At 40.9% G+C, this 24,439-nt stretch overlaps 1 protein-coding gene across 1 annotated transcript; it reads left to right on the top strand.

Moving 5' to 3' along the window:
• Positions 1–65: 65 nt before the first annotated feature.
• Positions 66–15,942, top strand: IYD (iodotyrosine deiodinase). The gene is made up of 5 exons (XM_074924651.1): positions 66–246; positions 9,374–9,568; positions 11,598–11,757; positions 13,698–13,854; positions 15,760–15,942. The coding sequence occupies exons 1-5, from the start codon at positions 66–68 to the stop codon at positions 15,940–15,942; spliced, it is 876 nt and encodes a 291-aa protein (XP_074780752.1).
• The last annotated feature ends 8,497 nt before the right edge of the window (positions 15,943–24,439 follow it).

Raw genomic sequence — 24,439 nt, 5'->3', positions numbered from 1 at the left:
TTTCATCCTCTCCTTTTCAAGAGAAACTACTGAACTTGGGAGGAAGGCTCCACGTTTCCATAGTCATGGCACTCTTTTCTTCCCTAACCCCAGTCTTTATAGCCATTATATGTGTTTTGATTGGGGTAATACTGAAGAAGACTAACGAAGGAAAGGACAAACGTGAGACTAAAAGCAAGCCTCTATCTCGCCCATGGGTGGATGAAGATTTAAAAGATGGCACTGACCACAACTTAGAGGAAGAAGGTAAGAAAAATCATATTTATCTGAGCATTTTTGTTACTCGAATTTTATCTGCTGATACAAACAAAGGAGATGCAATCTTCTGGACTTCTCCACAGTGATAGCAATACATAGTCCTTCACTGCTGCTGTCCCCTGAGCTTGTCAGGTCCCTGGAACCTGACCTCATATCATGTCACTCTGAATGTAAATCTCTATTTCCTTCAGATCCCACAGGTCAGACTGCAAAAACAAAATGGATTTTCAAAAAGACCCCTGTCTGTCCCTCTGTACAGCAGATCTCAGACCCATGAGGGACTCTGTGGGCAATGCAGGGAAAGAAAGGAGAGACTGCTGAAGTCTCCCCAGTCTCTTGCCAGGCCTCATTGGTGTGAACAAAGGGAAGACCTGAGCAGAGCATCTGCAAGATGATTTCATAGACATCTCATCCTACTTTACCATCCAGTGCTACATATTTGGTCTCAGCACCTGCAGAAAAGTTAGAAATGGGTTTATTACAGTTATTGCAGAAGTCCTCCATTTGTGACTTCTGAGAATGTCCATAAGAGCTTTAGCTGGATTAACATTGGGGTCATTTGGAAGCTATGCTGATCAAATGTTTAAGAACAAAATGCGATGATGGTGCTAATCTGTTCCCTCAGCTGCATATTTGAGTCTCTACAGAACACCTTTTTTTTTTTTTTTCAGTAGTGATTTCTGATGCACAGCTTGGACAAAAGTCTGAGCCCAAAATGTGCCCGTTCTTCTTTTTGCTTTCTGACTATTCTCCATAAGCTCCCTTTATTTCCTTGTGAAATAAAAATCTGCAGAGTTCTGTTCCTATGAAGTTTTTAAACTTGCAGTTAATAAAGCTTTTTTTTCTCAAGCTGGTTTCAAAGGCTCTTTGTGTAGCTTTTGTCCCATAATGACACATTTCCTGAGTCCACTTCTAGGAATCTTGAACCTTATATTGTTTTTCTGCACATATGCCTATTTCTATGAACCATTATTTCTTTTTATTTTTCAGTGTTCAGTGTACTTTGAGTTAGTGTTGTGTATCAGTTTCCAGAAATAGTTGATACTTGGATCATTTTAAACCATGTTGACTAATTCCCAAATACACAAAATTTCTTTAAAAATTAGTTCATATTTTGCATTGAACAAAGAAGAATATAACATAATTTCCGTATCAAATTACCCCCGTATTTCCTTTGTCACTAATGGCGCACTGGTTCAGTTAAATTGCTGCAAATTAAAATTCCTGTGGGTAGTTCAAGTGATAATCTATGAATTATCTGTGACATCTTTGACTACAGCTGTTTCTATCAATTTAAAAATGTAGATTCTCTAAATAAACAAACCTATTAACTCTTAACAAGGAGTCTGGCTGCCACAGCTCCATATATAAAATGTTGGTTTTTATGTCTTAGTTGTTTTCCCTTTTATTCAGGTGCTAAATTCAAAACTACTAGTTTAAAATTGCTTACAAAAAAATGACAGGTAGGTAGACATGTTTGTGCTGTTACTAAAAGGAGATTGATTTATTTTTAAATAAAACCTCTCTCAAAGTACCATGGCATTCAACATTAAATTAGGTTTTCTTGCTATGTTTGCTTTTAACAACAAATAATCATCTTTCTCTTAATGGTGTGTGATTCAAACCAACATCTTTTCAGAACAGGCATGTTTTTTATCTAAAAAAATTAAAATAAATTCATCATGCTTAGGGATGTTTTTCTTCAGCAGAGGCAAGCCCAGCCTGAGAAGGGAATATGGACACCTTGATAAGGATCTGCTACCCTGCTAATGCTATAATTAAGGATCAAGATATATTCACCTTGTCAGTGTTAAAATTTTCACTGGCTACACTAGATGCTGAAATGAAAACATGGATGTAAACAGAGATTTTCTTAATAGTGAAGAGTATTTTACCTACTGTGTAAATTCTGCTACTTTACTAATAGATCTTACTTTACCAGAAAAGCTCATTTCTATTTACAAGCCTCAAGCTGTCTTGTATTTAAAGATAAAGTTCCTCTGAAGAGAATTTGAGTTAGGTGAGATGAAACATTTTTAAGGCCTTGTCTAAAGCTAGAATCTAGGGTTGCCGTAGGTGAGCAAGCTGAATTTTGAACAGCCCCTTGACAGGAAGGGACAGCTGAAGACCAAGTGTTTCAATAAATGTCCATGACCAACCACAGTGAGGACACTTTGCCAAGAGAGTGAAGTATTCTGTGAGAAAAAGCACTGAACTTACTTGGGCAACATCAGCCCCGTGAACCTTCCCTGAAGTGGCACCAGCAGGGATGTTTCTCCTGAGAGGGGGATACCTTTGAGCAGCAAAGCATTCAGTGTAACAAGCTGAGCTGCTTGGGCAGACACAGCAGAGTCACTTATTGGCAGTGAAGGATGGAAGAGGGAGGGCCACGTGCTCCTGAACTTCTCTGTGTTATGCTTTCAGAAACTGAAGAGATGGATGTTTCTCAGAGCAGCCAGAAACCCAGTTCTTTGGTTAAGTGGAAAGCATTCACTGAGTCCAATTGTTTAATGCCTTAGCTGGCAGTACTTCAGATTTGTTTGCATACCCATCTGTCCTGTCACTTTTTCCTTCATTTATGAGATCCAGAATGAGATATTGTTTTGCTGCAGATTGGTGAGAGTGGTCTGTATGTGTGTATCTGGCCACGTCTTGCATTAGGCCATGTGTGATTACCAGTTAAATACAGATGAAAAAGATGTTTCTTCAGCCTTGTCTTGAACCAGGGCTCTCTTCTAGTGGTGGGCATCTGATCCCAAAGTGGTGGTGCCTCACCTCCCACTGCTTCAGTTTTACACAATTAGATCTAGACTGTTGCAAAGACAAGTTCAGTCTTTAGCCCAGGGAGCTTCTTGTCTACTGGTCACTTTCTTGGTCATATATACAGATCAATACAATTGATGAATAAGGTAAATACAGGCCAAGTTTACAGTGGTGTGGAGGATGAGGTTGAATTTTATTTGTACCCTTGTAACTCTGGGGAACAGTTGCAGAGATTAATAGCAAAGGCATTTGTTACCACATATTTAATTGTGGGGACTTGTGTGATGTACTCTACTTAAGGACTACAAAGCAATGTGCGAAAGCCCAAATGTTCCATTTCTTCTGAAAATACACTGCTCATTGCTTGTGAGAGTTATAATAGATGGCTCCCACTTAGAAGTATTTCTCCTCCCCCCAAGTTCAAAGGCTTCCCATATCTTTTAATAATACTACTGACATGAACAAGGCAGTAGCAGTTTAATTTTCCAATTCAATGACAGTTCATGCTTTGTCTCATTTAAGAACTCAAGACTTACATGAACATGATGCATCATTGTGTTTATCTCCCTGCTGCTCCTGCAGACACTACTTCAGCGTTTGTCATCAGCTGAATGAACATGAAAACTGGTCTTTTTTCACCCTTTTTCTTCAACCTTGCTGGAAGGCTATTCCAGAACTTCATGCTATGGGTTAAAAATCCTCCCCTGTCTGCCCAAACTTAATTAATGCTACTCTATACGCATTTTTCCCTGTTCCACCCTCTTGTTAGCTTAAAGGATAGTTTTCCAACTCTTGGTATATACCCTCCTGTGGCTTATAGACAACAATCAGATTACCTCTCAGCTTTCCTTTTATTAGGTAAACCAGCAAATCTTCTCTTTATAAAACAGCCACTCCATTCCTCTGAAGATTCTGCAACTGTATTTCAGTTTGAGGTAACTTTCACAATGTTTTCATGTTGGTTTCTTTCTTCCAGGGTCTGCCTCACCCAGCTGACACTTCTTTTTCTTAAGATCCTTGACCAGCTCTTGAGTTTTCCAGGATTAGTCTGCTAACCACTATTTATGACCCACTAGTAAGGCACTCCATCTCTTTTAGTTCCCTGTTAGCCACATAGTCAGTTCAAGATTGGATTCACTACTGGGATTCCTGTAGTAGCAAATTATGTATCAGTCTGACATTAATCAAGCAAAAAAAGACAGGTCAGCTGCCCAGCATTTTAAGTCCAAAGATCTGAAAGCTTTCTTTATATACATTTGTTTTCCTGTGCATCATATCTTTACACTGGAAAAGAGAATTGAGAGGAATTCTATGCATGGGAAGCAATTCCTTAGAGAAGAAACAAAGAGTTGATTTGGAAAGCAAACACGTTGGTCTAGACTGAGGTTACAAGTGAGATTTCTCACAGATCAGTCTCAGGACCAAGTGATAGTATTATGTAGTGGTCTTTGCATAAAACCAAGGAGTGTACACATGAAATTTCTTAATGACATACAACTGGGAGCCAGCAACACAGGGAAGTGTCAGTGTAGGGAAAATAAGTGGCCAACAGAAATGAAATGACAAGTCATTGTTCTCAGTGTGAATTTGTTATTAGGAACTTATGGTAAGAATTTTTGCTACAAATTGAGGCAAAATTTATTACGTGTTTGTAGGCTGATTATAACCGCCCATATGAACTGCTGGGAAGAACACAAACATCATCCTAAAGTGTATCTAGAGATGAATTTCTCAGAGTCAGAGAAATAGTACTTTTAAAATAAGATTTCACTTGGGATATCTGAGCCAAAACCATTTCAGATTTGCTTAAAAGGCAGGAAGCCTGATGGCTATTGTAAATGTACAACAGAATTGATGGCAATCTTGAGAATGTGGCTAACAAGATAATAGACTGACTAGCAAGATGTCTGTTGTCCATCAAATGGTGGAATACAGAGATGTAAACAAGACATTTGTAGTATTGTATGACGTGACCGTACAAACAGGAATATGTCTAAACACAGCAATTAAAGATATAGAGAGCATGCACTAAACAGATGGTGCTGATAATGATTTTAGCTTAACATATGGTTAATGTTAACTGCTAAGAATGAATGGTAGACACATGGTGGAAGATAATAAATAATAGATGAATTTATTAAAAAAAAAAATGCCAGGAGAGTTTTGGTTTTGTGTGTCAGTTCTCTCAATTCTGAGTTTTCCTCCTACCTCAGTCAGTATTTCTATTTTGAATGTATTAAGGTTTTAAAGTTTTGCTTACAAAATTTAGGCTTAGATATGGTGATTCTCACACTTTCATTCTCACTAGTCACCTCATTTTTGTGCCATGTTCGAAATCTTTGAAAGTACATTTCTTTTTTCACCATGTTACTATAAGTTGACCCATCTTGATCACAAAGCAACTTCACTTCTCTTCTACTTATATGGGGAAAAAACCCTCACAAACAGCGAACAAACCTCTGAAAAATTAACTTGTCTTGATCTTAGGTAATATTCCAACTTTTATACTTCCTGTCTTACAAGGTCTAGGTTTCTGTGTTTACTAATCTTTTCTTCCATTCCAAGTTGCCTATAGATCATTTAATTTGAGATATTCAACAAGTTACATCTAATATGATTTTTATACCTCTGATTTAAAGAAATGTCAAATCTCTCTGCTTCCTGATCCCTGAATTCTTCAGTCTGAATTCTCTAACTTAATTTTTCTTAATCCCTTATTTTTGCCAAGTTTGTTCTCTTAAAAATTGAAATCCACTGTTATAGACCTACTTTTCCTTACCCTTTCATTTAGTCAGTTAAATTGAATGAACTGATAACCTCAGTTTAAGGGTACTTTTTTTTTTGGTAACTCTCTCCATTCTCACTGAAACCAAAGCTAAGAGAGTGAACTGCACCAAGAGAAGAACGGCTTATTTGATTAAGCTATTGGATGCTTCAGATGGGAAGTCTGGTTTCTAGTATTATCATAATATTTCCTCTTTGGTCTATAGCTGGAAAGCTATACTTCTGCCAGGTACTTCATAACAATGATGTGGTTGAGGCAATATAACTCTCTTAAAGATATGTCCTGATCTAGATGTGAGCTTGGGAGCCTTTGTAGGCTTCCCAGAAGACAATGCAACTCAAAAAGTAACCCTTTTTAAAGCCATGCTACTTTTTTGTTTCTTTACAATCTACCACAACATCAATTATTACCTATTTTTATTGATATGATTCCTGCACAAGTCAAAGCAGGTACTGCTGTTGTTATTGCATCTTTATTCTTCCCTCGTGTCATGTTTTGTTTCGTGTCCTGTACAAACAGTGACAGTTTGCTGTCTACACCTCTGCACTCAGCTGGCCACAAGCAACATCCTCTCTAGATTAAGTACATCATCTGAGTCAGTTGTCTGACTACTGTCCTCATCCATATAAGTAATTTAATCGTGCTCTTCATCCTTCTATCTTCAACATTCATGTATGTGTTGATGGTGTATCACCTACTTGACTTTCATCTCCTTGTGTTTCAAAATCAGGCACAGAGATTACACAAGCTACCTCTAGCCTTTGCTCTGATTTGAAAAACCTCCTTTGTAAAGATTTTCAGCATTTTATAGACTAGCCTTGGTATCTCTGTCTCAAACTGGTGGTTGATAGTTTCGCAATAATAGTAGAAAAAGAGATGACCAAGCAGGGCTTGAATTTGCCTAGGAGCCAAGGTTAGACCATTGATTTTCCTCCATCAGTGACTGAATAAAAGGTACAGTACACTGAATGTATGCTATTTTCTACTTTCTGAACTTTGCTAAAAAGCTCATCATAAGAAAGTAAATAGTGAGAGCACATAAGAACTATTGTGTCCTGAAGGTAGTTTTATTTGACTGTTTCTAGGCTAGAAATAGTCTATCTCTATGCTGCAGGACACAACACTATAAATTTGTGAAATGCATAGCGATGATCACTATAGCATATTGATATAAGCACGAATAGTATAATCTGTCCTGAAATTTTCACCAAGACATTAATTGAACACCTATTTTCAGTATAGACTTCTGGTCTATACTGCCTTCTGACAGACAAGGCACAACCTCAGCTGATTTCAGGAAGTCTTTTGTTTTCATAAGGAAAATATTTCTGTCATTTAGAAAATCCTCTTACATGAGTGCCGATGGATAAAATTAAGATGCATCATTCTGTTAAACCTTAGTTCAGTAATTAATATCTTTGTTGTAGTTTCAGTACTGCTATACGTAAAATGGATGTGGAGAGCAAGAATTAATTTTTTGGACCAATCAGGACAGTTGCAGGAGGCCATCCAGCTTCCAGGCCTGTAAGACCTTTGAGAGGAGCTTGCAGGAGATATTATGTGCCCAAAGCTTGCATGATTTTCTGTCCTATCTATATCAAGGGACAGCTTCTGAATTTCTCTACTGGCCAGACAGTCCTCAGTGAAGTTGGAAAGGGTTGATGAGTTGCCAGCTCCCAACTCCCTGTTGTTTCCCTTAGGGTTTTATACATTTTTGGGTCATCACTTTTTCTCTCAAATCTTCTGGCTGCCAGCCATCATTGTATCAACTTCTGTCTGTGGAAGGTTTTGCATATTGGCTTTAACCAGCTTAACATGGTGGTCCTTGAAGATGGCATCCTATGATACCATGCAGAGTGTGGAAGAGGTGGGAAAGATGCAGAGCTCTAACTGCATCCCCGCCTCCCCTTCCCAGCTACCGTACCATTCTAAAACATGTGGGATGTTGAACACTGGATCTCCAGCAAAAGCTCTTCCTCTCAACATCCTATTGCACCACACTACTTGCTAGTGTAAACATAGCCTTTTAACCCTGTGGTATTCCCTTCACTGAGTGTGGAGGAGGAACAGCAAAAAAGGGTGTGTGAAAGTGTCTGGAAGAGAACATCACCAGAATCCTAGCAAAGGGCAAGTCCTAGTTAGTCGGGTGCTACTGAATAGTAAATAATCTACTTTACCAAGTGTAAACCACAAAGGGCACACTAGAAAGAGGCATCCTCTTCCTTTTTCAGTTTGAGTGTGCAAGATGGCCAAAAAAATAATTTCTACAATGGGTCACAGCTTCCCATTACCCTGGAGCCAGGTCCTTGCAGACTGTGACTGAGAGTGCTTAACACAGGCATGAAATGCTAAACAAAACAAATTTTCTGTGTGACTTCTTTGTATGCAGAATGAAATGTATGTTGTTTGGAGACCAGAATCATTCTGTTTAGATTTAACATATGAAGCTGGATATATTGCAGCTTCTTGCACATGCTGTGCAACACTTGTGAATATTTCACTGCTGTTTATAAAATGAACAAAATATCAGCCTGGTCTCTAAGGCAACTGTATGCTACTAAAACACAGAAATAATTACTGTTTGAATTTTCACTAGAGATTACTATGATCCTGGAATAATAGCCTAATGGTGACTGAAAAAGAACTGGAATATTTTTTTCCTGACTCAGCCCTCTCTAGCAGATTGCTCAATACTATTGACTAGTCAAAATGCAAAATTTAAATGGCTTTAACTTACACATCATGGTTGCAAAATGTTATCCCTGCTGATTCTAGGAATGCCAGTGAGAAAGAGGAGATCTCAGAGACAACAGAAGATGCATTTTGTGGTATAAAAAACCCCAAAGAGACAGATTGCAGCAAAATGAGGAACCATTTTGAGTTCTTAAACTAAAGACAAGGAACACAATATCCTACATTTGATATGTTGTTATCCTAAGTATAGATGCCTGTCATCCATTTCCTCTTATGCTGAAAGTATTGTGAAACCAAAGAACTTAACCACAAAGTCACATTTGTGCAGAGCCTAGACTTGTAATGCTTCTAGTATGAAACATGAATATGGATGAAGCTGACATTCAGGTCTTCAGAGGAGATTTTACACATATTGGTAGTTAAGCCCTCTCCTTAACTTCAGTAATTGAACTGATTTTTTTTCTTATTAGGCTGCTCAGGAAGGAATGCACTTATTCACATTTACTTACTGAGAAAAGTGAGCTGAAATGTTGGCCATCTTTTCACTGCTGTTTCAGCTCGTAATCCGTTTTTAAAGACAAGCTTGCAGACTGAAGTGGAGAAGGCCGTAACTTCTTTGTGGATCATGCTTGCTACAGCCAGCCAGGACTCTCCTGCTTTTTGGTATTTAAACAAGGTGTTTATTCAGTAGCTGGAGCTAGGGATCAATGAGTTGTGTCAACTGGAACCTCAGACTTTGCCTTTCCAGTGGTGTAGAAGCCCAATGTATGCCAGTACAGGACAAAGTGCATTATGGTGGTGAATGCCAAAGATATAAATCATGTTCTCCAGCAAAAAAACCCCAAAACCCTAACCACTTTTATTTTCTTGCAGAGGTTGATGAAGAGTGGCAAGGACTTGATGAAAATGTTGCCCATATCCCCTTCTTTGCGGAGCGCTACTCTGAGGCCGAAATGATTAAAAGGTCACAGATGTTTTACGAGCTTCTTAATAAGAGACGGTCTGTCAGGTTTCTCAGTGATGAGATGGTCCCCAGGGAGGTTATCGATAATGTCATCAGAACAGCAGGTATGGTACTGAGTGGTTCAAGGTCTGATTAAAAAAAAAGGATTTGCACTACTGTTCAACTGTGTAAAAGTGATGTGGAAAAGCCAAGAAAATTGGCATTTGGCTTATGATTTTCCTACATTCATCTTTAGCCATAATGAATGAGCTGATGGGAACTGATTGATTGGAAATTACTCAGCTTGCACAACTGTATGTCAGGGACCAGTTTGGAGCATTCCCAATTCCTTTGTATTTGTAGTGCACCCAAAAGGGTAAAAGAGCATTTCAACAGCATGAAAGAAAACATTTCATTTTCAAGCTTTAAAAAATGTTATTTAAAATAAAATTGATGTACAGTTTAGTGAGACATCTTTCAACTAGAAATATTGAAGTATTTTCTTTCAAAAATGTCAAACCATGTGTACTTCACATGCTTTAAAATTTCATGCATTAATGATGATATTTATCATGTGTGGGTTTTGTTTGTTTGGGGTTTTTTTTCCCAAGCAAATTGATGAAATTTTCTCAGGCATGTGAAACATTTCAGGTGACATGAATGGTTGGGATTTATTATGGAGGAAAAAGTTTCAATCTAGAACAAAAAATCTTTTCAAGTCCTTTCAACATCAGCGTCAGGCCCCTATTGTATATGACTGTAGTGGTACGTTGTGGATCCTGATTGAGATTATTTGACTGAATGTCAGAAATAATAATTTTTTTTTTACGAATTTATGTGTTTCAAATCATCACTGTCATGTCCTGGCCTAATCTCATCTCTGTTTTAGTAACATTGACTTCAGCCAGGAGTGCTTTTGACCCTCATTATTTCTCTTATTCTATGAACCAGCTGCTGCAAGTGTAGAAAATATTCATAAACTGTCTTAGAGAAAAGTTCAGTAGCCTCTAGAAGGATTAATAATATAGAGATTCTTAGCGTTTGAGGTGCATTGTTTTCCCTTTAAAAACTGTAAGCAGCTTTTTTACTGCACTGTGATGAGTCTCCATCTTCCTCTAATTAGCTGGGAGTCATTAAAACACTGAATGTATTTTGGCAAATGCAGTAAAGTGAACAAGTCTAGAGTGCAGATGAAGTACTTCGTAACCCTGAATGCTTTGGGCTGTGTAGAGAAAAAGAAAACAAAGCAAACCATAAATGTCACCAGTTATTACCCCAACCTGAGAAGAGACAATGTTCACAATATAAACACATTTTAACATAAAAGATAGTTCAAGCTGCTTATTCAGTGTTTCTCAAACTGAAATCAGTGCTTAGGTAAGCAAATATTCTATGTGTTCAAGACCTTCAAATATTTTAAAAATGAGTATGAGGGGCTAGAGAGATCTAAAGAGTCTCCTTAACTTATTTATCTGTGAACCTGCACAAATAACTATATTCAGCTTCTGGCTTTCATCCTTTAGTCAGTTAAAATATTCTCCAGTGGTGTTGATGTGTAATGATCAGGGCTGAATGAGCAAGTGCAGATTTAATATGTGCACATCTACATACACCAGCTGTCTTTGGGCTGACAAACTCAAATCTGTATGCTATATGACAGATGTCTGCATTGTGCAGCTCCTCATCTTTGTCAGTTGGCGACAGACTCCTGCGGGTGGTCACTTAGCCTTGTTTTCCTGAAAGCCATTAGCTTTGTCCTTCAGCTAAAACTGTGTCTCAGAGTTGGGTGCATATTCAGATGGTGTGCTGCTTTCCGTATAGTGCTTTGCAATAACATTACTGCATGCATATGTTGCACCATAATACTGCCTTATTGTAAGAATCACAAAGGAATTTTTACAAATCCCTAACTTTGGTTTCCTGTAAAATGGCTGTATGAAAGGACTAACTTCTGTCATTGAATGGGACCTCACATTCTTCAAGAAATAAACGGGATTGTCCTCCACAACTTCTCTCAGTCCTTTTCTTCCCATCTCATCCACTTGCTTTCCCATTGCTCTGTTGGCCAGCCTGAAAGCCCTCAAGGAAGAGCTGATACCCCTTGCTTTACACCTGCCTTCCTGGGTTTTCACCTTTCCCTGTTTTTGTATGAAGGTACTTCTCCCAGCGGAGCGCACACTGAGCCCTGGACCTTTGTGGTAGTGCAAGATCAATATTTAAAACATAAGATTCGTGAGATCGTAGAAGAAGAAGAAGAAATCAACTACAAAAAAAGGATGGGAGACAGATGGGTTAATGACCTGAAAAGACTGAGGTATGAAAAAGTCAATTGACTATGGTGTTTGAAGGGAGCTGTGTTTTAGTATAGAAAAACTATATTGGGAAATTTTAGTAATGTGTTTGGGGACCTTTTTCCCGTTTTTTTCTCCACTTATTCTCAAGATGAAAAAAAACCCAAACAACCCAACCCTGAAAATAATTCAGCTCAATTTTTAGAACCCTGTTTTAAAAATGTTCTTTCAAGTCCATTCTCCTTAAAGTCTCCCCAGTTTTCTGGTGTTGCTCAGGAGGGCAGCGGTAAATATTTCCCCTGTCCTGATCACAGAAAAAGAAAGGAGGGGTCAGAGACTGCCCCAGCCAGAGAGTTGCCAAGGTTGCTATAATGTTGTCCTTTTGCTAGTTTACAGTTGGGAAGAAAAGACTCCTGTCTGACTAAAGCGGAGTTCCAACCCTGCAGGAGCTGGGGGAAAAAAGTACTATCAATATGTTAATTCTGGCTGCCTTGTTCTAAGAGCCAGGTGAGATGCAGCACCCAACTGATACACACAAAAGAAAAACTCACTATGCCTGTGTGCTTCAATCTTACCAGAAGAGAGATGAAATAGACGACTCAGATATTCAGCTCTTTCTTTTTGCACAGCTTTGTCTTGATTCTCAGGATGATGGGAATCTTACTGAAAGCACCACAGTTAAGAAAATTGAAGTGATAGAAGAAGCTTGTCTTGGATCCTTATAGTATCCTTTTCCATTTCTTCTTCCCTTTCACTTATATATATTTCTAAGATTCATGTTTGGAAAGAAAAACTTTAAAATATATGTAGAATTGTGCCTGGGTGGCTGGTTCATAAAATTGCCTCCAGTAAAAGGTATTATATACCAGGTATTATATTCCACCTGGAAACTTCTCCAAGCATTTAGCCCGGTTGTCTTTTTGGTTTGTTTTTTTTTGGTTTGGTGTTTTGTTTTTGAGTTGTGGGTTTTTTTTTTTTCCTGTGTAATCTCTGTTGCAGTAACTCTTGTCCCAGTTTATTCCTGTTTGCCAAACAGTGAAGCTCCCAAAGTCATTGGGAGCTTTGTTGCTGGTTGAGGGAAGCCCCAAGGCTTGTCCCTATGCAAGTGCTGAATTATGCAATATTGAATTGTTCCAAATAACACCCCCACCCCCCCTCCCCGAAGTCTGACTGACTTGCTTAACTTCACACACTGCTGGGTCTTGACTTTTCACATGAAGCATATGTGCAAAGCTTTATAGGGTTGATTTGCCTACAGATTACTGTTTGATAATGTTATTATTTTTCAGGTGCTTGTGTGCTATGTAAACAAATAAAAGATAGTATTCTTTTATATTTTGAGTGAGAACAGTAGAAAGCACACATTTTCTTATCTAAATCCCACATCATAACTGTATATATTGTCATTATAAGAATTTAGAATCAAATGAATTCTAACAGGGCTGAAATAGAACACAGGGCAAAAGAATAACTTTTTTTTTTTTTTTTTCTGTAGAATGTATTTAAGTTTATACCTTAGACCAAGAAGTTTTGAACCTTCCTGCCAGCAGTTTTCCCTGCAATCACAAAAAACGTTGGCACTGCTGGTAACAGGTGGAGCTGCAAGTCTGCAAAATTCCAGGAATCAAATAATCTCAAAGGCAAATGCTCATGAGGCCAGTTCATAGATAAGAGGTCAAGAACCACACCCTATTTTTACAGAATTCCACGGTTCAGAGTGAGCGCATCAACTCCTCAGCTGAATCTGTTAAAATTGAGAACTCTATTCAAGACTACTTTTTTTTTTTCAGAAATGTATCTATTTAAGCTGATAATACTCAATCCTTTACAGTAAATGTTTTAAGCTTTAGTCTGCTGCTGTAATTATTGTGTACCTTTAGTGCCCCTTTGCAGACAGTAAATGTGACTTATAGGAAAACGAAGAGGCTGCAAAATAAATGTCTTAAACACTTTTCTTTTGCAGAACGAACTGGATCAAAGAGTATTTGGACACTGCTCCATATCTGATCCTCATTTTCAAGCAGGTATATGGGCGGCTTCCAAATGGCAAAAAGAAGACCCACTACTACAATGAAATCAGTGTTTCTATTGCCTGTGGTATCCTGCTTGCTGCACTGCAGGTATGTTGACAGAACTGATATACTGGGAGTAATTATATTGGTTTGGATTACCTACCAAGACTATTCTGCCCAAATGAGGGTGGAACTCAGTTTAGATTTTAACATTATCAGTCCTCTGGAGTACTCCAATTCCTGGCAATATGTCTTAGTCTTGAGTTTTAAAGCTATTCTGCACAGGCCTACATCTGAGAAGGTGATTGCTCTTCTCAGTACTGGTTAACAAGAAGAAAAATGTGATGCAGCTTGCTCTTCCCCTAGCACAGGCTTCAACCCCTGTGGTTTCTACCTCTTGCTGACAGTGTCTGCAGACTACCCAAGCATGGCTGTGCAGTGCCATGCTGGCAGCTTCTTTTCAGTAATTCTTTAAAAAATGGCTTGACCCCAAATCATTTTTAGCACACAATGCTGGGAAAAAAAATGGGGACATATTTTACAGAACAGACTGTACCATTTCAGTCTTACTGAGGGATTTCTGAAAGTGAATTGATTTCTAAAGCTCACCATGTTTGACATCAGCCAGTTGGATTTTCTCAGGGGTTTCTCAGTGCTCAGTTCCACTTGTTGCATCTGATGTACTCACACAAGTGTTTAAATAGTGAAGTTACTCCAATAGTTAGCTTGGCCTGTCAGCAGGATAACAGCAAGGTGCAGCCTCTTATATTAGGCTAGTTTCTTACCAGGAAGTGCCATTTCTCCTCCATTCTGTTTTGAGTGACACTTCCCACATTGCTGCTCCTCAGGAGGATCTTCAGGATGGGGAATCAGAGAAGTGAGCAGTGCAGAAGCACATTGCTGGGGTGTTGCTACTCTGCAGCTGCACATTGCTCTGTATTTTCCCTCTATGGAGCTGAGAGCAAAGAGAATGCACAGGGAATGGGGTGTCACTAGTGCCTTAGAAGCAGTAGGAGTGACAAGGCTTCACTTTCCCCTGAGCCAGCCCACCATCAGGTGGGATTTCTGAGGCTCTTGGGCTCCTTAGTGCTGTGTCTTTCCCAGCTCCTAGAAACTAATTGACAACATTGAAGGACACAGTGCCATGGTCTCATAACATCCAGCACTGCACTATTAGCTCTTTTTCTCCTCAGAAGATCACAGAGATTACTTAATGAGACCTATTGCCTGAGCACCTCTCCCTGGCTGACTTTTGCATCTCAAAGCCTCCTGAAATGCTTACATTACATACAGGGAGAGACTGAAATCCACCTGTGCAACTCTCAGGAAGCACCTCAGCTATGTGGTCATACCTTGGATAATGTCAGCTACTTACTATTTGTCACATTATTCAGCTTTTTTCGTGAGATTTCATATGAAAGAAGTGAAATAGACTTGTTTTGGGGTTCTGATGTAAGCCGGAACATTGGCCATTGCGAGAGATGTCAACAGCCTTCTGCAGCAACTTCTGAGGCAGAGCCTGTGTCCCCTGTCCACATGATGTACAGCTCTTGAGCAGGAACAAATGTTCACAAAGCTGTAAGGCATCTTGCTGCCAGCTGCATGGAGGCAAGAACTGAAACATTTATCTGTATGAGCCATATGAACCCCATGGGATGATATTCCAGTGATAGCCCCACAACTGCCTCTTGACTTGACTGTAGCCATGGGTCCCCCGTTACACAGCACACTGCAGGCAGGCTCCTGCTGTACAGCGTACTGACATGTCAGGCAGAACATGCTGTTGCTGTGGTGGAGAAATGCTGTACTTCTCTGTAAGCAAAGCAGGCATCTTTTCTGGTACTGTTGAGGCTGTTAGTACATCAGATATTCTAAAGCCTGAAGCAGAGTCTAACAAAAGTGGCATTTCTGGGCTACTCAATAGGAGAATGTGTTCAGGTCTGGTGGGAATAATGGGTGCAAAGACAGAGCACAGATCTCTATCTCACTCTGTTGCTGTCTGTTTTGCTGCAGAATGCGGGTCTATACACAGTGACCTCCACACCCCTCAACTGTGGCCCCCAACTCCGGGTGCTTCTCCAGCGCCCAGCAAATGAGAAGCTACTCCTGCTGCTCCCTGTTGGCTATCCCAAGAAAGATGCCACTGTGCCTGCACTGACCCGAAAGCCACTGGAAGACATAATGGTGGTCATGTGAGCCCAGCACCATGAGGAAGGAGCACAGCCCTGCTGCCAGCTAGTAAGCAGCAGCCCACTGAAGTTGTCACTGCTGTTTCTGTGTATTGTCCTCCTACATCACTATTGCTCTGGCTGTTTGCACCTGTATTTCTTTTAGTGCTGGTAACCTACTAATAGCACTGAGCAGTCAAGCACTGTGCATTTGACAGGTGCTATTACCAATGAGCCCAGGCAGTTGTTCCAGGGGACACATACAACAGCATTTAAATGACCTTCATTGCTTGATTTTTCTTATGTATTGTAGGGACAAATCTTTCCTTGAATTGGAATGTATATTCTCCTTATACTTTTGTGATTACCATTACACAGTTATTTTCACTTCAGAATTTTAATGGAGGTTGTATTAAAAGATATAAAGGGGTCAAACTCAGCTGTCATATCTTGATCAGTGTGTGTTATTTAAACACCCTTTCCCCTTCACTGTGTCCAGTTCTGCATAGAAGGAAGCTATTTTTTCTCATATACAGTAGCATTTTCCCTACTTGACTGATCTCAAAAACCTTGTCTATACCAGGCTTTCTTAAACTATTGCTGGTACAAGTGTCTTTGGCTGCGGGAGATCTGGCAGGAGCAAGGCATCCAAGTAATTTCCTTGTTACCATTTCTTTATATGTGTTCCAGGCACAGTTAGATTGTATGGCAGCTATCAGTCCTGCCCCTGTATTTGCTGCTTCCACTGGAAGAAGCCCAGAGGGAACTACTATTCTGGTTATCCAGTTTATACTTACAACCATACCAGTTTAACACCCTGAAACTTAATGTGCTTTAGAGACATTGGCACGTGAGAGGTGCTTTCATGTCACACCAAATCAGGCATTTTTAGGTTTGTTTTAAGGCCACTTCCCACAAAAGCAATGCTCCCTACTACAAGCCATGGCAACAGAGAAGACGTGAGTGGGCACCACTGGGTGTTGCAGCACTGGAGGGGTTGGCACTGCTGATCCCTGGGCTGGCAGAGCCCCCTCGTGGGGTTGTGGTTCTTGCCGGCTTGACGGGCAGCACAAGATGAAAACAACAAAACAGAGACGTCCTTCCCTGAAGCTGTCTATATTCTGTGAAATATTTTCCCACCCTGCTGCATGTAACTTCAGGCAACTTCAGACAAATTGGCTTCAGCCTTCCTTGGGGATTGCTCGAGTTAACTTGCTGCACCTTGTCTGAAGTCAGTTCTGTTTAACATGACATGTTGCCGCTGAGCGAGTGGAGGGGATAATATTTTGCAGAGGTATAGCTTTTTGCAGGGTCAATGCCTCTGTCACCCAATGAGAAAAACTATTTTCCTCTTTGGCAGTCCATTTTGCTGGTATTTAGCAGGCATGGCTATGTGTTCACCTGTTTTACTGGCCCTGTTTCACATCCAGCAATGGCAGAAAGGGCGTATCATGTAGCCTTAGTCTGAAATGAGCTTTTATAACTACATTAAAAAGTCCTGTGTCTACACACTTGCAAGGTCTAAAAGCTAGTCAGGGAGAGAGGGATGAGCTGAACCAAGCCAAGGCTGACCAGCTGCAGGTCCCTAGTTATCAACAATACACACTAAAGTGGCCGTAGCAAGTTTTCCTTCTGTGCAGATGCTGTTCTGCCATATCAGGCCCCTTCACAAAGCAGTTGGTACCTGCTGTAAATATATATAAGCCCTATTATGTTTGTTTTAATTCAGAGTTCACATTGATAGAGGACTAAACCTCTGTTGCTTTGCAATCTCTCCTATAGCTACAGAAATAATGGCTTCTGCCTGGTCTCTGTCTGCAGAATAGACAGCATGTTTATTCCACAATGATATTCAGAGAAACTTTACCACATTAGTTCTGTTTCAAACAGCAGGAGCCTGCATATATAAGGCTATTTCTAGTATGGGTTCATAATTAAAAAAAAAAAAAGATCTAAACCACTTTAAAAATATACAAAAAATTTGTCACAATAACAAACAATGGTATGTGTCAATATACCTCTTTATACCAAAGATTAATGGTGGTTTTTTTCCCCCCATGTGTTGATTCTGAAAACTAATATACACATAGCAGCTGAATAAAAACAAGCCCTCACACCTACTACATGGGAAATATTCTATCCAGGAAAGCACTTCTGGAATCACAAAAAAATAAGTAAAAGAAGCATATTCAAACACAAATACTTCAGTGGTATTACAACTGCTGATGATACTGCAGAGTCTTGTATAAATTATGTTAGATCTCCTGTTGTGACAAGCCTACTTGGAATTGTAATTGTTCTCTAATAAGCATGCAGTCTTTACTTAAAACACAAATTAAATAAGAATAAATTTTGCCTTTCTATGCAGAACATTATTAAATAAAATTAAGGTTAGCATTTAAATTGTTTTACATTTAACTAGGGATTTTTCCTTTGTTTGGGTGAACAATGCTTTTCCAGAACAGAACATTCTGGGAGGAATGTCTCCCACACAACTAGTAGGGACTGAATTTTTATATTCCTCCCCTTGTTATGTTTAAAACCAAGATTAAAGGACTTGACAGGGTTAGCAAAAGATGCTGGAATTTGGCATCTCTCCCCATGATATCGTAAGACCATGTCTGTGAAAGGCTCTGGACTCAGTCTATACACCTCTTCTGGAAAATGACTATACCACTCAGATTGGAACTGAGCCCTTTAGAAAACTTGGCTCTAAATGTTACTTTTCTAGAATCACAGAATAATCAAGGTTGGAAGGGACTTCCAGTGTTCAATCTCTCCAAACCTCTGCTCAAATCGGGTCGAGTTAGATCAGGTTGCTCAAGGTCTTGTCCAGTCAAATCCTGAACTCTAAGGATGGAGAGTCTGTAAGCTCTTCATGTAACCTGTACAGTATTTGTTCACTTCCATGGCAAAAAAATATTTTTCTGCTATCCAATTGGAGTTTCCCATGTTTCAACTTGTGTCTGTTGCCTCTTGGTTTATTGCTGTGCATCTCCAAGAGAAGTCTGGCATCATCTTCTCTATCTTCCAATCAGGTAGCTGCAGGCAGGAATTAGATCTCCCCTGAGCCTTCTCTTCTCCAGACTGAACACAGCTCTGTGTGCCCCAGCTCCCTGGCCAGCTTGGTGGATTTTGCTGGACTTGCTCCAGCATGTCACTGTCTTTCTTGTACCAAACAGGCCAAAACTGTACACAGTACTCTAGACAGGATCTCACAAGTGCCAAAGAGAGAGGAAGGATCACTTCTCTTGACCTGCTTGCTACAGTTTTAGATAGTAACGCAGCCCAGGATGTGGTTGGCCTTATTTGCTGCAAGGACACACTACTGAATCATGTTCAACTTGTCTGTCATGTACCGTGGGGTCCTTTTCTGAACAGCTGCTTGCACATTGCTGGCCCCAGCCTGTACAGTGGCACTGGATTATTCTATTCCAGATGCAGGACTTTGTATTTACTTTTGATGAAATCCGTGAAGTTCCTGTCAACTCATTTCTGCAGCCTGTTCAAGTCCTTCTGATTAGCATCCCCACTCTCCAGTGTTACGACCACTTCCTGCAATTTGGTGTCATCCCCAAACTTTCTAAGAGTGCACTCTGTGCTGTCATCTTTTGCCCTCACTTCTCTTCAGGTTATGGTAACCCTCCCCAGGCATATCTAGTTCAAAGTCTTCCCTACCAGATGAAACAAGCCTGTTTCCAAACATACACTCGCCCTGTCTTTCTCAGATGCATCGCATCCCTGTTCAGTCACTCTTGTTCACCAAAGAGAGTCCTGCAGTCAAAAAACCTGATCCCTGTCTGTGATAGCAGCTACACAGGCAAGTGCTGACCCACTGAAGGAGTCCACTTCTGCTCAGGCCTTTCCCCTGACCAGTGCCTGGGCTGCCATGTCCTTCACCCTGCTCCCAGAGCCACCTGGTCAGTCTTGCTTGATATGCTTCCTGTCACTTCTGGCAGCATTAGTGGTGCCTACATGGATAAGTAACAAGGGGCAGCAGCTCGAGGTCCCATGCAACATCAGTCGTCCTGACACTGGCAAGCAGCAAACCTCCTGAGACATCAGGCTGGGTCAGCAAGCAGCCTCCAGGGACCATACTCTCGCCTTTCCCTTCGATGCAGGCCCTAGGCTTGGGCCCCACTATACCCTGATGGTCAGGGCCCCCGGCACTGTATTTCTGCAGCAGTTGTAGATCTGCTGCTGCAGCAAGCACCCTCCCTCCTGTGTCCAGAAGCCACCAGCTGCCAGCCCTCCTTGCGAGTGAGCAGGGGATGTTAGTCTCCAAGATTTGGGGAGGATGGAGGGTAGGGAAGTGTCACCCTGGAGCAGCAAGTGCCTGTGCATGGCTTCCTACATCTCTGAGAGAGGTGCTGGTGGCATTGATAACATTCATAGGCTAAATCCCAGTTCCCTGAGGGGTGCTCAGACAGGGTTGTGTCTTTCAAAAAGGAAATGACCAACTACTGGAGTGAGACAGAGAGGAGTGTTGCCAAAGAGCACACTGTGCTGGGCTGCTTTTTGCTGACAGAATGATGGTGGTAGCCTTCATGAGCTAAATGACTTCCCACACAGCTGGGGGGCACTTTTGGGTGAGTTTGTAGTCTTGTGAGAGTGGACTTGCAGAGGTGAGAAGCGTCACCCAGAAGCACGGGATGCCACAGCTTCTTTTTGCTGTGAGGGCGGATCTAGTGGCAGCACTGATGGAGTTCATGATCTAAATGCCACCTTCTCTTAGGGGTCTTTGGGTGGGCTTGTAGTCCTATGAGAACAGTGATGCTGGGGAAGGAGGGGAGATGCATCAGTCAGAAGAAATAGGCACTTGTACTGGGCTGGCATTTTCTGTCAGGGCAGCAGGAATGTGCAACAGCTTTCATAATCTACCTGAAGGGCAGTGGGGGAGGTGTTCAGATAGGCACATAATCTTATGAGGAGGGACCTGCTAGGGAAGGAAAGGGGAATGTGTAGCCCAAGAGTAGCAGATGGTTGTGCTGGGCTTTCTCTTTCCTGTTGAGGATGGTGTGGGCAGCAGAAGTATGTGGCAAGGATCGTGTTTGAGTGAAGTGATAACCTCTGTGAGGGAGGAGGACTTTTGGCTGACCGTGTAGTCTGCTGTGTAGGCATGGTCTCCTAGATCAGAATCTATCTCAGCAAAGATGCCTGGGGGGTGGCCAAGTCAAGCCATACCCTCTAGCTGTATGATGCAGTGTGTGTCATCTCATCTAATTTTATAAAAAGAGTCTCTTTAACCAAGTAATAAGGGATAGGACAAGAGGGAATGGCCTCAAATTGTGCCAGGGAAGGTTTAGACGGGATATTAGGAAGCATTTCTTTACAGAACGGGTTGTTAGATGTTGGAATGGGCTGCCCAGGGAGGTGGTGGAGTCCCCATCCCTGGGGGTGTTTAAGAGTCAAGTCGACATAGCGCTGAGGGATCTGGTGTAGTTGGGAACTGTCAGTGCTAGGTTAATTGTTGGACTGGATGATCTTCAAGGTCTTTTCCAACCTTGATGATTCTGTGATTCTGTGATTAAGGGAATAAGTATCACATGTTGTTGGAGCTAAGCACCATGGCAGACTGCTCATCTCCTCCCACTTCATGGATGGTTGAACTGGCATTGATTTCTGTATGCCCTTGAATACTGAGCTGTAAACTATGGCAGCTCACCTGGTGCTTCATTAGCAACCCAGCTGACCATGAAGTGAGGCAGGGAAGTGCTACTCCTGGGGCAGCAGCATTTCACCCAGTCCATCACCTTCCTTTCCAGCCAAGTGAGCCAGAATCCAATTGATTCTGCTGGAAAGTACTTATTTTTAAAAAAATCTCAGTGTATCAGAGTGCAAGGCCTGAGGACTCTGTTACACTGGTATATATATGCCCATTTTGTCTATAGCTTAGAACTGGCCTATGTGATTAAGATTCCCATAAGCTAGTTGGGCTGCAGTAACCATCTAAGTGCACTGCTCTCGGTTTGAAGATAATAGCAGGTTGTCAGTATTTAGCTTCTTTGCAAATAAAGCTAAATGCTGCTATCTTGCATTTGATGGTGATAACTGTACCCAAGTATAACTACTGGGTCTGAGCTGGTGCACAGGGATGTATTAAGCTGTAGTTTATCAGCTGTGCATTTGAGCACTTCTTATCCTATGAATTTATGCTAGTACAATAAAGACCTTTAAGCAAACAGATGTGCTGTCAGCATCCGATTGATTTATTTCCATTGCTACGCAGATATCATGGACTCATGGAAAATGAATCTTGAGAAAGCATACAGATCTCACTCCAAGGCAGGATCACCTGTACCTGAATGCCAGCTACTGACAGAACATGGATCCACAGCTCTAACCCATTGCTTCCAGCAAAACACTTGAAAGAAAGAAAAACTCCAAAGCTAATTTTGCCATACAAGTGCCAGGAAGGTTTTTTTCCAGAAGGGCTCAGCCTTAGCTTCATGTTGCTGTCACTGGTTAGACCTCCATGGACATCATTAGGAAGAGGTTGGCTGCTGTACTGTTTTTGAAGATTTCCACCCATCTGAGCTTAGTCATCTGTTCTGCTTTTGCAGAACAGACACTGTATTTGTGACTCATAACTCTCAAGGCATTTCATTATTTCTTTGGCTAACATTACCTATATCAGACATCTAGGAGAGCTATAAACCTCTCAGCCAAGTCTTTGCCCATATAGATGGAACTCCCCTATGCTTGTGGAGTGTAAATAATGAAAGCTGGACAACAAGTCCAGTCAAATTTAAGATGGAAGAGAGTCCTTGAAGCTTGAATCAGCACAGCTCCAAGTTACCAGTTAAACATTACATCCTATTCCAGGTTGTGTGTATGTATAATCACTATTAACCTCAGCTACAAGCCTGGAACTGTGTTGAACTAGTTATGGTAGAAACACAGAAAATGAAGATAGTCCAAGACCCTACAGCCTAAAACATGGGAAAACAATACTGATCAGTGAGACGGGTAATGACCATAACTTCAAGGCATTACTTACCAAGTTTTTTGAGATGTAACATCGAGAGAGGAGGTGTTTGAAGGGTTAAGAGAACTATGAAGTACTTGGAGTTATTTATGAGGAGCTATCCTGGAGCCTGAGGGTAAGTTCTTGTCTCTTGTCTGAGGGTAAGATCTTGTAACTGAGATCACCTGTGACTCCACTTGAAAGGGTGAGTCCAGAGTCGGGCAGTTTTGCCCTAGAATGTGTCAGTGTTGGTGGAGTTGTCCTGAGGAAGCCTCTTACAAATACCAAGTTCAAAGTACATATACTGAGAGTAGGGTAGACACAAGCACAGCTGTGGAGACCCATGACAGTCACAGATGTGCTTGAAAGAGTGGATCTGCTTTAACAGTCTGGCTTATTTTCAACTGGATATGCAGCAGGGACGCTGGTCTGTAGATTATGCACTGGATTTTAATGAAGCTTTTGTGTCATTGTTTTTGTAGTGCAAATGGTACAAATGCCCCAAGGCTTTTAGCATTTTCAGACTAGTCCTTCAGCTCACTCATAGGATGGCAACAGTTTGTGCAGCTTACAGAAGGCTCTTACAGCCAGTTCTCTGTGGGACCAATGCCAAGGTACCACTTTTTGGTAAAGAGAAATATGTTCTCTAGCAACTGGTTGTGAAAGGTATCTCTATGAAAGTAGTATTACCAGGTAGAAGGGGTAACAAAAACTTCCTAGTTTTTCCTTCCAGGGACAAAAAAGTATGAGATGTCATATAAGTCTCATGCAGCAAGTGTTCCTGGTGGTGCGAGGCAATCTATAGAGCTGTTGGGACTTTTGTTTTGTAAAAGCAACCTACTCGATGTTCATGTGGGCCACTTCTCTAACATGGCAACCTAGAAAAGTAGCTTTAGAAAAACAAAACTATAAATTAGTAGCCAGAAAAAAAAAAAAAAAAAAAAAAAAAGAATGGAGGAAATAAACTGAATTACATTTTGTTAAACCTGCAGGAGCCTGTGAGAATGCTGTCCCTACTGTCCCTACAACAGATTGGCATGTCTTGCTGCAATCCCATGGTCTAGCCAGGGTTGATGATACACAGTTAATGAGGGCCTAATGGCTTCAGTGTGAGAAGCTTTTTGTGGTGAAGACGAACTCTGGGAACACTTCACGTTGGTGTGAAAGGTTTTAAAGGGTACTTTTGGTGTCATAGAGTTAATTAGTAATACTCTGTACTGTTGTGATCACCCCTTTTTCAGCCTGAAGATTTTAGGCTTCTTTCAGTAACAATGTAACCTCACTGTACCAGGAAACTTGCTCTTTGTGTTTTACAACTGAGGAAAAAAGAAACAGAGTGAGACAAGCCGCAACTACTAGGTAATTTGTGTAAGCATCCACACAAAGGTGTGAAAGCTGAGGAGAAGATGCTCTGCCATAGCAGCGTGGGTTCAGGATTTGTCATTCTGTTTCTTCCTGTTTATGAGCTGGGATGCATCAAATTTCGAGCTGACAATTTGAGGAGATTACGTGGCTAATGAAAAATCTGTGTCACTCCTGAGATTATGTGTAAATGCTA

The sequence above is a fragment of the Athene noctua genome, chromosome 1 (assembly GCF_965140245.1).
Source record: "Athene noctua chromosome 1, bAthNoc1.hap1.1, whole genome shotgun sequence".
Taxonomy (NCBI): Eukaryota; Metazoa; Chordata; class Aves; order Strigiformes; family Strigidae; genus Athene; species Athene noctua.
Note: the sequence above shows the minus strand (reverse complement) of the source record. Positions and strands in the feature narration are given on the sequence as shown.

Coding starts and splice junctions, on each gene's coding strand:
- IYD (XM_074924651.1), top strand. CDS start 66: ATGGCACTCTTTTCTTCCCTAACCCCAGTCTTTATAGCCATTATATGT. Junction 247..9,373: donor CCACAACTTAGAGGAAGAAG/GTAAGAAAAATC, acceptor ATTTTCTTGCAG/AGGTTGATGAAGAGTGGCAA. Junction 11,758..13,697: donor AATGACCTGAAAAGACTGAG/GTATGAAAAAGT, acceptor TTTCTTTTGCAG/AACGAACTGGATCAAAGAGT.